At 46.6% G+C, this 15,567-nt stretch overlaps 1 protein-coding gene across 2 annotated transcripts; it reads left to right on the forward strand.

Moving 5' to 3' along the window:
* The first annotated feature begins 2,077 nt into the window (after window positions 1-2,077).
* LOC122376902 lies at window positions 2,078-8,736 on the forward strand. Of its 2 annotated transcripts, none has more exons than XR_006255717.1 (2): window positions 2,078-2,343; window positions 6,901-8,736. XR_006255717.1 is itself a non-coding variant. In XM_043356892.1 (2 exons), exons 1-2 carry the CDS (start codon window positions 2,187-2,189, stop codon window positions 8,307-8,309), a joined length of 813 nt encoding a protein of 270 aa, XP_043212827.1. In that variant the 5' UTR covers window positions 2,078-2,186; the 3' UTR covers window positions 8,310-8,736. The 2 variants fall into 2 exon arrangements, 1 of the variants encoding a protein (XP_043212827.1); XM_043356892.1 differs by having other exon boundaries at window positions 7,654-8,736.
* The last annotated feature ends 6,831 nt before the right edge of the window (window positions 8,737-15,567 follow it).

The raw sequence follows: 15,567 nt of genomic DNA on the forward strand, positions 1-15,567 counted from the left end.
TTGACCACGCCTGTGACTATGCATGTAGATATGTTTCTGTGTTATATTTCTCTATAAACGTATTCCGTAGCTCCGCGATCTTGATTTTTTTTCATATGATGCATTCTGTTACGTGAGATCAGTTCATCAGGTCACTCTCTGTCTGTCTGTCTGTCTGTCTGTCTGTCTGTCTGTCTGTCTGTCGGTCTTTCTTTCTCTCTCTTTCTCCTTCTCTCTCTCTCTCTCTCTCTCTCTCTCTCTCTCTCTCTCTCTCTCTCTCTCTCTCTCTCTCTCTCTCTCTCTCTCTCTCTCTCTCTCTCTCTCTCTCTGTCCTTGCCTTTCCTTCGTTTCCTTCTACCATATGCATCTTCTGTCTCCGTATCGACTTCCTCGCCTTTCTCTCCGTCTCTATGGGAGCACACCATGTGTACAGTGTCACCTGACACGCTGACACCGGTCAGTGTCACTGTGCAGATGGAGGTTCCCACCGTGTTATGTCACGACTTCTGATCGGCGTGCTCTGAGCCAGCGGCTGGCCCGCTCCTAATCCAGTGTAGACCCACTCTACACGTACCATCACACCCAACTGGGAAGTGCGTTAGGAGGAGGTCATCACATCCATTGCCTTGCGTTGTATTTTGAAAATCAATATTAACGTAAATGATGTTCAATAATTAAATTAAATGTGAGAGCAATGCCCCAAACACCACTAATGCAATTAGATATCCACAAATCACTACCTTTGCCAGCCTACATACCATCGGATCAAGAACGTTTAGATCGCGTGAATTTAAGTTGATGGCCATTGCTTGTGCCAGCGCGAGTGGAGGTGAGCACTGAGCATTCTTACATTCACGGACCGGCGTGGCGGAGGTGAGCTCTTGCCGGTACCGGTGGATGTCCGTGCTTAGAGGCCATGACCGGATGTCAGTGCTTTCAGGCCGGCGGCGAGGATGTGTCAGTACAGGCCATATGTCAGTCAGTACAGCCTATAGGCCGCCGGCGTATATGTATAAGTGCTTGCAGGCCGCGGACGGATGTCAGTACGGGCCCCGGGTTAATTTCAGTACAGGCCCCAGCCGGATGTCAGTACCCAGGCGCGGGCGGAGGCGCCGACTCACGGTGTGGTAGAGGCGGATGTCAGTACAAGCCGCCGGTGGAGGCGGCTGTCAGTATACATGTAAGTATTTACATACAGGCGCGGGCGGAGGCGCCGACTCACGGTGTGGTAGAGGCGGATGTCAGTACAAGCCGCCGGTGGAGGCGGCTGTCAGTATACATGTAAGTATTTACATACAGGCGCGGGAGGAGGCGCCGACTCACGGTGTGGTAGAGGGGGATGTCAGTACAAGCCGCCGGTGGAGGCGGCTGTCAGTATACATGTAAGTATTTACATACAGGCGCGGGCGGAGGCGCCGACTCACGGTGTGGTAGAGGGGGATGTCAGTACAAGCCGCCGGTGGAGGCGGCTGTCAGTATACATGTCTGTAAGTACATACAGGCGCGGGCGGAGGCGGCGACTCACGGTGTGATGTAGCGATGTCGGCCGATGAGCGATGCATCCGGAGCGCACCGTGCGCCGCTCACGACGGCGGGCCGAGCGCGAGGCGACGCAGCTGGCAGGCGCCGACAATCCGTCATCCGGCTGAGAGATGGTCCTCGGGCGGCTGACGGCCGGCGGCGACACGGACCGGGCCGCCGGCCGACACTGCGCCAGAGTGGGCGGTCGGGCCGGACACTATGCATAGAAAACGTGCCGGGATGAGCTCCGGCGCAGACGGGCGCTATACGACCTGACGCGGCGGAGACGGATCAACAAACGGCGAGATGAAAAAGAGCGCTGCGTTACCGTGATGAGTGGCGACGGACGGTGTCCTTCGCTTCTCCTCGCGCTAGAGTTTCCGCTGTCTCCAGCAGACGAGCGCGTCTGGTTAATGGAGTCTTTGTTCTTTGTTCCTATGTAAAGCCACCCGGGTCTGCAGGACATCAGGCATCACATAATTAAATCACGACTAGAAGCGGGGCCGGTGCATTATTGTGGAGAAGGAAATCATGGCCTCCCACTCCCGATGGAGGCCCCAAATGTCGGACCCCTATTTTTTGTATTTGTCTGGGTGTCTGGGGTGCATAGCGACACGGGACCGCCGGCTCGCTGGCCGGCTGCCCGTCCGGTCACGTGCTTGCGTCCCGACACCCACCATAAAACCATGTTCTTCGGAAATACACGCTCTCACTTCTCCTCTACCGACTGTGACGCCAACACCATCCGCGGACCCCGTCTCCGACGAGGGCGGCCGAAATGGCCGGCCCACAATTGGTGCCAGCGGTGGTGGTTGGTTGTCGGTGGAGGATTTTTGGCTTCAGGTGAGTTCTCTTTAAATTAATTTCATTTGCTTTTTGTAATGTTTGAAATTTGAGATTTATATTTAGTTCTATTCGTTTTCTATATGATTTTTGTCATTATTTGTTTGGCTAACCATGGAAGATGCTACCAGGAATTTTAGTATTGAGTACAACACCCAAATGAAAGATATTTTAAGGCGAATTGCTTATTTAGAATTAGCTGTAGCAGAAGAGCTTATTGCTCAACAAAATCAAAATCCATCAAAATCTCAGAGCCGAGGACGTGATCGTCAATCTCGTCAGCAAAAATGCCGTTATCAACCTGTTCGCTCAAAATCACTTCACTCTTCTCACCATGGTTGTCAAGAAAGAAGTCATTGTTGTTCAAGTTCTTATCACCATGAATTTTCGAGCTGTCACCGGAACTTTTCACCGCGTCGAAACTTTCGTTCTCTGAGCCCAAACGGGTTCCGCTCACTGCACTAGGGGATGAGTGCGTGAGCGTCGCTTCAGATGACAGGGACCGTTCAGCACATCCCCCGGTTTTACGTGACGTCAAAATTTCGGGTCAAGCTTGTTCAGCTCTTTATGATAGTGGAAGTAGTGTCTCTTTAGTTTCAGAAAAATGTCTGCAAAAATCTGGTTTAAAAGTAGCTTACGAACCTCCCAGTGTCACTATTCTTGATGTTACTGGAAACCCTATTGACGTTGTAGGTGAAGTCAATCTGAACATTAGCATTCTTGGTCAAACAGTTCAACACAAATTTTTCATTACAGCAAAAAGTTTACCATTCAAATGCGATATCATTCTCGGAATCGATTTTATTATTGCTCACAAATTGATTTACAATCCATCGAGTCGTACGGTGAACTTTCTAAAAATTCTTTCTTCCAATGTAGTCGAAAGACGCTCAAAACGTCTGAGTCCCAAAAGACGTAAAAGAGTACGTTTTCTTTTATCAACAAAGGACAATGAAAAATGTGTCGATCAAATCGTTTATCCTGATAAAACGGTAGACATGTTTACAACTGCAGAAAAACATGCATTAACTATTGATGACGAAAAGTCATATCCATTATTCGTGAAACAAACAGTAGAAATTTCTGGTTACAGCGAAAAATTTGTACGCGTAAAATTACCACATTTTCTACAACCAAATGATTTTCCATACCTAATTCAAACGCATTGTGATCAAAGTATTCGAGACATTCAAGTTGCCCGTTCTATAAATTTCTTGGAAAATTCAGGCACGCTTGTACGCGTGATTAATGCTTCAAGTAGCCCAGTCATTTTGAGAAAAAATCAGAGAATCGCACAAGCCCATCCGACCAAAAAGTACCCCTTCAGTCAGGTCACAGACCGACCCCATCCCACCAGACAGAACGCTGACCTTGCTCAGTACCATGGGTCAGTCAGTGCCAACTGTCAAACAGCGCCGTCTGTTCCCAATTCCGCCAGCGTCTCGCCACAACAAAAAACGGTCGCTGGGCCGGATTTGGCTGCGTCAGACAGCGGACGCATGACAGACGTAAACAGACCGACGACTTCTATCCCGAGGACGTCAGGGCACAGGTCTGTCAGTGACATTGATTTGAAACACATCCCAGTACACTTTCGTTTTAAACTCCGTGAACTCTTAGACAAACATCGACATGTCTTTGGAAATGATATTTCTGACATACAACAGACAGATGTTTACAAAAATCACAATGGATTCACAGACCACACTCCGGCTGATCAACGAACAAGTCTCCCATTTGCTCATCGGGAGATAACTAAGGAAAATATAAAACGCATGGTAACAGCCAGAGTTATCAAACCATTAGTTTCACCATATAACTCTCCAATCATTCTTGTCAAGAAATCAAATGGTCAATATCGCCTCGTTTCAGATTTGCGACTTCTCAACTCCAAAATCAAGGATGACAAGTTTTCTCGTTCATTTACATCACAGGTCAAAGATCAACTTTCTGACTGTGAAGTTTTCTCTACCTTGGATTTCCTTAGTACATTCCACCAAATTTCTTTGAATGAATCTTCAAGTCATTCTACGGATTTTGCAAAGGATGACGACAAATATCATATGAACGATAAACCAATGGGTCTTCGTTCAAGTTCCTCCGTTCTCAACAGAGGGTTGCAAATTGCACTCAGTAGTCTAAAAGGCATAGATGCATTTTTATATGTTGACAATATTCTTATCGCTAGCAAAACGTACGACGAGCATTTAGAAAAACTTTACAATATATGTTCTCGTTTAGAAGAAATTCATCTTGTGATCAACCCCGAAAAGTGTGAATTTATGAAATATCAGGTAAAATATCTGGGTTTCATACTTGACAAACATGGAATTCGTCCAGATGCATCCAAATTACAAGCGGTACAAGATTTCTCTGTACCAGAAACAGCGAAAGATGTTCGTATTTTTCTTCGGTTTGCGAACTATTATCGCAGACACATTCCAAAACTGGCTGAGCTTACTGCTCCGTTAATTCATTTGACAAAGAAAAATGTTGATTTTATTTGGTCAAAAGAGTGCGAAAAAACATTCTCATCGATAAAAAGGTCACTACGAAAATGCGCTTTATTAAAATTTCCAAATTTCGAAAAAGACTTCTACATATTTACACATACAAGTGAGTTCGCCATTAGTGGCGTACTTGAACAAAAATATGGTGATGAATTTCACCCAATCGCTTTTATTAGTCGACAGCTTAGCAAAGCTGAAAGAAATTATTCTACTTCAGAAAAGAAATGCCTCGCAATTTCATGGTCTTTTGATCATTTGCGATCTTATCTTTTAGGTCATGTCACTCATGTCATGACAGATCATTCACCATTAAAATGTATCTTCAAGTCAACTCATCTTAGCGGTCGTTTAAAGAAATGGTTAGTAAAACTATCAGAGTATGATTTTGATGTCACTTATCTACCAGGTATTTTGAATGTTACAAATGATCATTCGTTTAGTGCCGAATTAAATACACAAAACAAAGCAGACTTTCTTGGCCATGTCTCTGTGGAAACCGCAGGATCGACAAAAGAGAAAATCAAAGCTGAACAGCGAAAAGACCCAGATTTGATGCCAATCATTGATCGCCTCGTGAAACCGAAAGCTAAAGGCCCTGATCTGAGGCTGAATGAATCTCTTTCCAATTTTTTCTTAGGTACAGATGGCCTACTTCACCATGTAGCCACACAAAATGGCAATATTCGTCAGTTTATAGATCAACTTGTAGTTCCAAATTCAATGAAAAAACTGATGCTTGAGAAAGTCCATGATACTTTTTCGCCAGGACAAAAGTTATTTAGAAACATTTTTTCCAAAATTCGAGTTCAATTTTACTGGAGGAACATATACTCCGATGTTAAAAAGTATGTAGACTCCTGTCGTTTTCACATGAACCAAAGTGCTCACAGATTTTGGAAATGTGCACCAAGGCAGTGCACAAGTACACAAGAGCACCGTAATATCAATCGTCAAGAAGACGATCAAATCGACACCTGCGTCGACTCACAGTCTCTCAGTAACGAATCTGCCATTCGTTCCGTGGGTAATGCCTCACAGAGCAGCAACAACGGTGCACGTTCACCTGTTACACTGCCGGCAAAGCCAGGGACGTTGGTGACTCCTTCTGAAGAGAATGGGATCGACCAGAGTGATCTTACACGGCTGGAGGAAGATTGGCGAAATTGTCGAGTAGGCCGAGAGGTTAGTCAGGCTGATCACCTGCGGTATAACCTCTGGTCTCGCAAAAACATACGCCCCCCAGACCGTCAAGAAGGAACATAGCGCTCATATAGCGCCCATTTAGCGCTCAAATATATTATTTGCCTGCAGAAGACATGCTGCGTTACAATGAGGTTGACGAGGTCCCTCCCGCGCATGTAAATAGCCGACGTACGGCCAAAAATGGTGACAGAGATCCCATTTCACGTGATGCGAACGAAGGTTGATGATTACGTCCCTCGCGCACACCGCCAGCCAAAGGCTGAGCAAAAGGTTTACTCAATGTAAACGGAAGAGAGCAATTGCAATTTCATTGAGCTCAATTCATTGTAAATAAAGCATCCACGATATATATATATATGCTAGTATGAGAGGTGAATGATTCTCATTTGTATGATTGCCAAAACCTATGTTGTCGCTTGCTGTTGCCATCTTTCATTTCTTTACATATGTTGCAATGTCAAAAATGTCTTGATACTGACACATTAGCCCTGTTTCTTTTTCAGGTTCGTGCTTCTTGTGGCGGAACGAGTGCAGCGTCAAATAATACCCAAAGGACATGCATGCCTCTCGATATTCCCAATTAATTAACAGTATACTTTATCGAACTAACTACTGATTAGCTTTAATTTTGGTCATCTGGTGAACAAAAAACGACTTCTATAACATTGACCAATAACGTTTGGCCATTCTGAACAATTTACACCAGCGAAAGTAATAAGTGGCAATAAAAAATTGTCCACAGAAAGTTTGCCAATTCAACAATTTACAGCGATATAACTACATTAGAAGTATTGCTGTTTGCATGCCTTCCCAAACGATTTCACGGGTATGACGTGATACACAGATGCACTCGTTCAGAAGACGCCACTCTTTAAAAGGACTTCATTTTTTTTCAACCGTATATTTTTTTTTATTAAATAACAAGTAAGTTCTAACAATAGTTAGATATTCCAATAACACTTTAACCCACTAAAAACATTGGCCTCTTCAATTTATTCGTTAAAAATAAGTCACTTGGCAGTACTATTAAAACCGGTCTTTTGCTAGTCATTGGCTCATTAGCCCCATTTTTTTTTCTCCTTACTACTCACTTTGCGACGTAAACGATCTCTCGATCGACTGACCGGCGGTACTGCCCGTTTTTAACAATCATTCAATGTTTTGCTATCCGCTGTGTCAAAAACATGTCTTCTGTGTCATTTATATAATGATGTCTTCCAATGAATGTTCAGCCTTCACAAAGTTCATACTGCCGTTTTATCACACAATTGTTATCACACATCAGGGAAAATGTATCACTGACCGGCACAGCGATAGCACAACATTGTAATAAAAAATGTATGTGGATGCATGTTTGAATACTTGGACACGGAAACAAATTCGAATGTCCTACGGACCCGAATGTTTTGGCCTTTGAAAGTCCATGGGTTCCGTGGCACGCCTGGGGAAGCATTACGACACTTGTGTCGCCCAGTGCTACGTGCCTTTTGTACAAATGTTGTACTGTACAGCTGTAAATATGAATGACTGTTTTGTATGATGTATATGTCGGGGCATTGTTTCGGCACATTTTAATTCGATTCTTTTTCTCTTACAGTCCTTGAGTTTCTGTTACCCATCTGGGAGTGGCCACTATCTGACTCCCCGAGCATCGACTACGGAGAAACGCCGATACGCAACACGGTCTGCAAAAGCTGGCTGATCATAGCTATGATGGGATTGGACGCTCATCGCCGACCCGTCTGGCTGTCTCAGTCGCTCTGCATCTGGTCCACGAATCACACACTGCAACTGCGGACGCCATCACCGACTGCAACGGCTGCAACTGCAACCAGCAGGTGGCCTAGGTCCAAAGCCAACGCCTGGCTGACCCACATGGCCGCCTGCCGTCGCTGCTACCTCATCTGCTCATCGTGCTTCGCTGTTCTCCGTCCGTTCGTCCGTCACTCTCGTCGCCCGTGCCAGCCGCCATCAACATGGCTGAGCGCACTATCGCCGCCATCAACGCGCTGTCGATCAAAGGGGTCACCAACACCCTCGCCAATTCCACCAGCTTCCGGTACGCTGACGTCTCCGGTATCGGTGCTGTGCGGCGGCAGCCAACGCTCCGTTGACAGGTGTGGCCACACTGTCACGGCGCACCCTGGCCGCTGCCCCTCTCGATCAACTCGGACATCATCTACCCGCAGAGGTGCCTGGCGCATAACATCGACAACGACAAAACATGGCGACAACGATAACGACGACGACTAGCAATGACGACAAAACCGAATCGGAGAGCAGCGACAACAGCAGCAGCAGTAGTAGCAACAACAGGCGTACCAGTACCAGTAGCAGCAGCAGCCGTACCTGCAGCAGCAGCAGCAGTCGTACCTGGCGTTCCATGCGCGGTGTCATACGTGGATCTATGCAGTTAGGATCGTGATTGCTTATTGGTCGCCTCCTCTTGTCGGCTTGTTGGGGGAGGAAAGATATGTGGAGAAGGAAATCATGGCCTCCCACTCCCGATGGAGGCCCCAAATGTCGGACCCCTATTTTTTGTATTTGTCTGGGTGTCTGGGGCGCATAGCGACACGGGACCGCCGGCTCGCTGGCCGGCTGCCCGTCCGGTCACGTGCTTGCGTCCCGACACCCACCATAAAACCATGTTCTTCGGAAATACACGCTCTCACTTCTCCTCTACCGACTGTGACGCCAACACCATCCGCGGACCCCGTCTCCGACGAGGGCGGCCGAAATGGCCGGCCCACATTATCTGCGGCATTACGCTATTCAGGCTCAGGCGAAAGTATAATCAGTCTTCGGATAATGGAAATGTATTGTAATCTTGAACGGGGAGAGCACTTCTAGGCTTTGCTACTACGGGTGTTTTTTTTTGTGTGCACACAATGGAGGGAATTTTTCCTTAGATACTGCCTCATTTTATGCTTAAGTAAACAATTTTGAATAGGTACGTACGGCCCCCAGCAAAAGAGTGGTTGGTTAGCCTATAGCCGTTTTCACGACGGCCATCTGGTACACATCTGGTGCACATTTGGCACAGATTAGGTGCAGATTTGGTCAAATCAAGTTCAGTGTGTCTCTTACTAGCTATCAGCTAGGGTTGCACTAATTCCTTATATGCCTGCTTTGTCATATTACCAGAGAGTATCATCGATAAAACACTGAAATAAATTCATAGAATACAGATATTTGCTGTAAAAGAGATTTGTGCAGATTTGGTCAAATTAGGTGCACTCGCCGGATAGTCCGTCGTGAAAACGGCCTAAGTGCTTTTGGTGTAATAACTTTAAACCAGTATAACGCCTTTTGGGGCGACTAACGGAGCGAGCGAGAGGATGGGCCTTGCACGTGCGAAATTGCGAGGGGGTACCTCCAACTGACTTGTGCACGGCACCCTACTAACTGGTCTCTAGCGATATGCCAAATTTGGGCACAATCGGCCCAGCCGTTCTCGAGATCTGGAAGCGGCACCCTGCACGTGCGCACGTGCAAAATGGGTCCCAACTGACTTGTGCACGGCACCCTACTAACCGGTCCCTAACCGTGTACCAAATTTGAGCGCAATCGGTCCAGCCGTTCCCGAGATCTGGAAACGACCCCTGCACGTGCGCACGTGCAGCAGCACCCCAACTCTGGCACATGTATATGCAGTGCCTAGTGGGTGCCTACCTACATGCCAACTTTCAGCGCAATCGGCCAAGTAGTTACCGAGATATTGCAACAATTACCAAACTGACACCTCTTCGTTTTGCACCAGTGGCGGATCCAGGGGGGGGGGCTGCGGGGGCTGGCAGCCCCCACCCAAGGAAAACTGGCGCCACTGCGCCGAAGGCGCAGTGGCGCCAATTTTCAATTCGCAACTCATCGGAGTGCCGCATACTAGGACTAGGATGCAAAAATCAGTCGAATAACGTCGTTTCAGTACGCTCCGCACCGATATTTCCAATCGTGTGGTGTCACTGTACATACTGATCCTGGGCGCCTCTTGTCAGGGCCACTGGGCGCCAATATTTCAGCGCCAATACGATGCGACTATGGCGCCCATCCGGGGCGTGGCGCCCAATTATGACCTGCAGCCCCTCCCCAGTGAAAATCCTGGATCCGCCACTGTTTTGCACGTGGCACGTGCATAAGGGGTCACCCACATGCATCGGGAATAGTCCAATACTTGGTAGAAGGAATGAAGCTACCCTACAAAAATTACCGCGTGTAAATCGGTCAAGTGGTTGCTGAGATATAAGCCCCGCAAAAGCGTGACCACGGCCGGCCGGCCGGCCGGCCGGCCGCTCATACTCAGAAATTTCCGTTAATCTAAGGAAAGACTACGCTCGCTTCGCTCGCTCCGTAATGACAGAGACACTCCTGTAAAATGTCTCAATAGAAATGAGAACAGGGTTGTGCACACATTTCGGCAATGGTTTTCAACAGCCATTAGACGTAGGTATTCATCAATGCAGATCGGTTGTTGTGATGTTGGCAACCATCCAGTTAATAGGGCCGTACTTGCAAAATGCTGGCGTAACTGCGAAACATGTTATTTCTTTAGAACTCAGCGGATGGAAAAAAAACAAACAAACTCCATCCAAACTCAAATGTTTGTAAATAATGTTTAAGTGTAAGCACGCCTAATTGTTGGGCGTGAAATCAATTATTTTTCAACATTCAGCATCAAGAAATGCGCAATCACCATACTGCAAATGAGCTTTGCTGATAAAAAACGTAACATATATTCTCCTTTCATTGCGTTTATAAGCATTTAATGGGTATAATCAGCTGATATTTTACATATTATCATGCCTTTTAACCCGGCAGGCGGTGGGCCTCCCGGCAACCTTCCGCGCGGTGGAGGGGGGGGGGGGCATTTTTTTGCCCCCCCCGTATGACCTCAGGGTCACCGATGACGTCACAGGTCAGGTCAAAGATAAAATGTTTCACCGTTCACGGGGCTTCTAGGGAAAGCGCTATAACACCGCGTAAAACGCATTTTGTCGAAAATCAGCGACAGGGCGTCAGTTGTCTAGTACATATGTTGCTATTAGAGGTCACTGGTCATACCAGGTCAGGTCACAGGTCAGGTCACCAAAGGTCACCAAGGGTCACCACATGAACCCAACTTTACTATGGTTGTGCGATGCATGTTTTATGGCCAGTTTTTCATTTCCAACTCAATGGTGTTGGTTATAAGACCATCAGGTACGGTTAAGGTCACTTTCTGGTGGAGGTCAGGTCAAGGTCAGGTCAAAAAAGGCCAAATTTCAAAGTTGATATTTTTGCATAAAATGGGCATCAATTCGATGCAGCTCGTCACGGGGAGTCTAATGGTGGTCTTTGTTTTGCGCTACGAGGTCTAGAATTGCTAAAAATTGGGTTTGAAAATTTGACGTCATCAATTTTGAATAGTTTTTTCGCTATAACTTGGCCAAAAAAGAGGTATCGATCTCAAATTTGGTATGTAGATAGAAAGTGGTAGGGACTATCACATAGATTCCGGTTTTTTCGAAATTCCAAAAACTTTTTGGATTTTTCGGCTATTATATTCAAAAAATCTATTTTTTGATTTTTGGGGTGAAAATCCTTGAAATTCGAAAAACTGAAATAGCAGTTTTGTAGCCCTCTTGATTCTACACCTTTCATGTCTGAATTTTTTTCTGTATCTCTAAAGCTATAGGCCTGACAGCTCTTCCCGCGAAGCCTTTTTTGGGTCGAAAATGGCAAAAATGACGTCACTCTGACGCCATTAGCGGCCAACCTATCATAGCCTTTGGAAAAATCTTTGGTCAGCACCATGTGCGCTAGCTACTCCCGGGAGGGTACTGAAAGTTTGGTGACGATCGGCGCAGCGGTTCTCGAGATATATCGAAAAAAACTAAAGGGGGGGGGGGGCAAAAAAATGCCCCCCCACCGCCTGGAAGGTTTTAAAATGGAAGCATATATGTAGTGTCTGTCCGCTTAGCCACGCAACTTCGTTTACTGCGATGTCGACCACTGCGTGGTGTTCAAGCTCAAATTGTAAATTGCTGTGAGGCGACTGCGCCAACCTATCGGTGCATGCTGCTGTGTTTTGAATGGTGTTCTGTTTTTTTGCAGCAGCGGCAATATTTTTCTCGAACACTTTTTTTTGTCCGTATTGGATGTTGAAACGTCTGTTTTAAACGACTCTCAAACAGTAAATTACCGGCCAACTTAATTCGCTTCCAGACAGTTAAGTGTCCTCTCTCTATTTCCTGAACTTACGCGTCTTCGCTGTCGTCGGTATTTGAGTGAAGGCATTGTATTGAGTAATCTGTAGGTATGTGTAATGCGACTGGTTGTTTAGCCACCAATGCATACAGCGAGGCGCAGTTTGCTGTCTGTGTGTGATGGAGGGGCGTCCATGCCGATACCGGTGATCTTGCGTTCGTCGCTAGTTGCTCTGTAAATACCGAGTGAACATTAATCACTAGTGAAGCTGTGAGCTAAGACATTCAAATGTCTTAAGTAGGTGTCACTTTTCCTTTGCCCTTAACCAATGCTATGCACTAATTTTTCTCTTCGCCGCTTGAGTAAGCTAGTTTTGGAAAGTTGAAAATGGTTCATCTGATTTTATATCGTAAGTTTCTGTAAAAGCAAAAGCAAAATACAGTAAATAAATAAAAGCATTACTACGAAATATGTGCTTCCTTAGCCCGTCTTTTCCAGTCTTCACTTCACAGATGCATAAAACGAGCGAGCGGAGCATATTTGGTTTGCTGATTCTCTTTATTTGCTCATCAGAAAGTTCGTATAAAAATAAAACCACACGAGTCTTGGGGTTTGTAGCCACGCGATATGAGTTGTAATGCTAGAATAATAGCGTATTTCAATCCTCACAAGCTGCTCTGCTGGTTTTGAAGCGCATGAACAAGATACTATTTATTCCTGTCGAACGTGTTTTGTTTCGGATAAATCATTATTGCAGAGCACAGCCAGTAGTGACCTCCTTCAGCAGCTGCAGTTCTAGCCCGAGTTAACCCGCGCCCCGTAGGGGGGGCCGAAACGGCCCCCCCTGTCCTTTTCGGTCGATATCTCCTAAACGGCTGGAGATATCGCCACCAAACTTTCAGGACCCCTCCGGGCATCAATTTTACACATTGTGACCAAAAATTTTTGCAGAGGCTATGATAGGTTGGCCACAAATGACGTCAGAGTGACGTCATGTTCTGTCATTTTCGACCGAAAAAAGACCTTCGCGAGAAGACCTGTCAGGACGACAGCCTTGAAGATACAGAAAAATGATCAAAACATAAAAGGTGTAAAATTGACAGGGCTACAAAACTGCTATCTCGAATTTTTGAAATTTTTGAGTTTTGACCCCCAAAAATCAAAAAAGCATTTTTTTGGATATATTCGCCAAAAAATCCAAAAAGTTTTTTGAGTTTCGAAAAAACCGGAATATATGTGATAGTGCCTATCGTCTTCTATCTACATACCAAATTTCAGATCGATACCTCGTTTTTTGGCCAAGTTATAGCGAAAAAACTGTTCAAAAATGATGACGTCAAATTTTCAAACTCAATTGTTGGCAATTCTAGAACTCGTAGAGAAAAACGAAGACCACCATTAGACTCCCCGTGACGAGCTGCATCGAATCGATACCCATTTTATGCAAAAATATCAACTTTGAAATTTGACCTAATTTGACCTGACCTTGACCTGACCTTCACAAAAACGTGACCTAGGCTGGCCCCAAAGGCTGCCTAACCCACATAATCGCATTTGTCATGTAAAATGGACCATATAACATGTATCACACGACACATTCATATTATGACCCCCGGTGACCTGACCTCGCTGTGACCTGACCTGGTATCAGTGACCTCAGATAGCAAGGTATGTGTTTGACGAACAATGTACCATCGATGGTTTTCAATAAATTACTAATTTACTCGCTTTCACAGCACATTTCTTGAATTGCCTGTGAACGGTGAAAATCTGACCTTTGACCTGACCTGTGACGTCATCGGTTTGACCTAGGTCAATGAAATTTGGTCACAAGGTAGTTCCCGGGTGGGGCTATCGAACGCCGTTTGAATTTTGAAAATCGGCCGGTAACTTTCCGAGATCTTAGGGGGGGGGGCCGAAACGGCCCCCCCCCCCTACGGGTGGTAGGGTCCGCCGGTAGCCCTACGGGGCGCGGGTTAAACAGCGAGTGGTTTACGTAATTACGCGTACGTGGTGTTTACGAATGTTGCTAAAACTGCAGCGTATGCACACAAGTAACGAATGCTGCGTTTAGTTGCGCTTTCTCTCGTTAGTGCTTCTTTCTAACGGACATGCCTTGCAGCAACTAACCCAGTTTCCGGGAGCCAGTTATTATGATGCCACAATCACCCGTGGGAACCCCCCCCCCCCCTCCCCCCCACTCGGTGGTTACCTTCCGGCCCCGGCTGATCTCGGCACCACGGCTCGCCCCGCGGCCGGCGCATCAATTATAGACAGGCGGCGGCTGCGGCGCATCGCGGCGAGTGCGGCGCACCGGCGGCGCTCATCTCTCATCGATATGTCACCGGATGATGCAGAGCCTGCCGTCGGCAGACGAGCAGGGAGCGGGCTGCGCCGGAACCGCACGCAGCTGGAACACGGGCTCACAGCGAATGGATTTATTGAACAGCAACAATGTGGAAATACAGGGCTGAAAGAACAAATAAAGAAACAGGAAACGGATACACTGGAACGAGCATATTGTAATGGATGTGTCGAAAATAGCAGACGGAAGATGGAACTACGCGAATGGTCGATGTGCGGGCGCGGAGCATGTCGAGAGAAGCTATTTCTTGCAGGCTGCTCGAAACGCATGCTAGAAATGACAATATCCGTGAATGGGCTGCACATAAGGTCCGTCGACAGCATCAGTTATCAACAGAAAGTGCAGGGATTGGTGCAAACGCATTCTTGCCAAAAGAATTAGCAGTTGGCGCACACAGATGATTTTTGTTTAGCGATTCACACAGAGCGCTTGAACAGTTAGTGCGAACTCCAGCTACATCGCAATCAGCGCAATGCAAAATGTACCTAATTGGCCAGCACTCTCGCTCCCATTGCTCAGCCTGTATTCTTAACTTAAGAAAAATTCATACATTTTTTATTTTCATTTTAGTCCGCTTTTTGTTATTTTTGTTTATTTATTTATTTCACTTTTGAGCTCCTCGGCCTTCCATCGGCACCTGTTCTGGAGATCAGCGGCAGCAGCAGACGCCAGTCCGTTTCACCGTTCATTTACCCGGCGCCTGGCGCTGCAGACAGCCAGCCCTGTCAACACGCGGCCGGCCCGTTCGTTCCGCTAACAGAGCTGGTTGTTTTCGACACGGTGCAGGTTCACCGTCCGCCGGGCGCGGCCAGGACTGAGGGCCTTTGATCCGGCCCCAGCCGCCGGCGAGCCGCTTTGAAGGATTGATAAGCGCGATGGAAATGGGAATGACGGTAAACAGCAACTGTTCGCAGCCAAATAATGGCTAAAAGCATTGCACGTACATAAAGAAATAATGTTATC

This window comes from Amphibalanus amphitrite, unplaced genomic scaffold, assembly GCF_019059575.1.
Source record: "Amphibalanus amphitrite isolate SeventyFive unplaced genomic scaffold, NRLGWU_Aamphi_draft 002391F_arrow, whole genome shotgun sequence".
Taxonomy (NCBI): domain Eukaryota; kingdom Metazoa; phylum Arthropoda; class Thecostraca; order Balanomorpha; family Balanidae; genus Amphibalanus; species Amphibalanus amphitrite.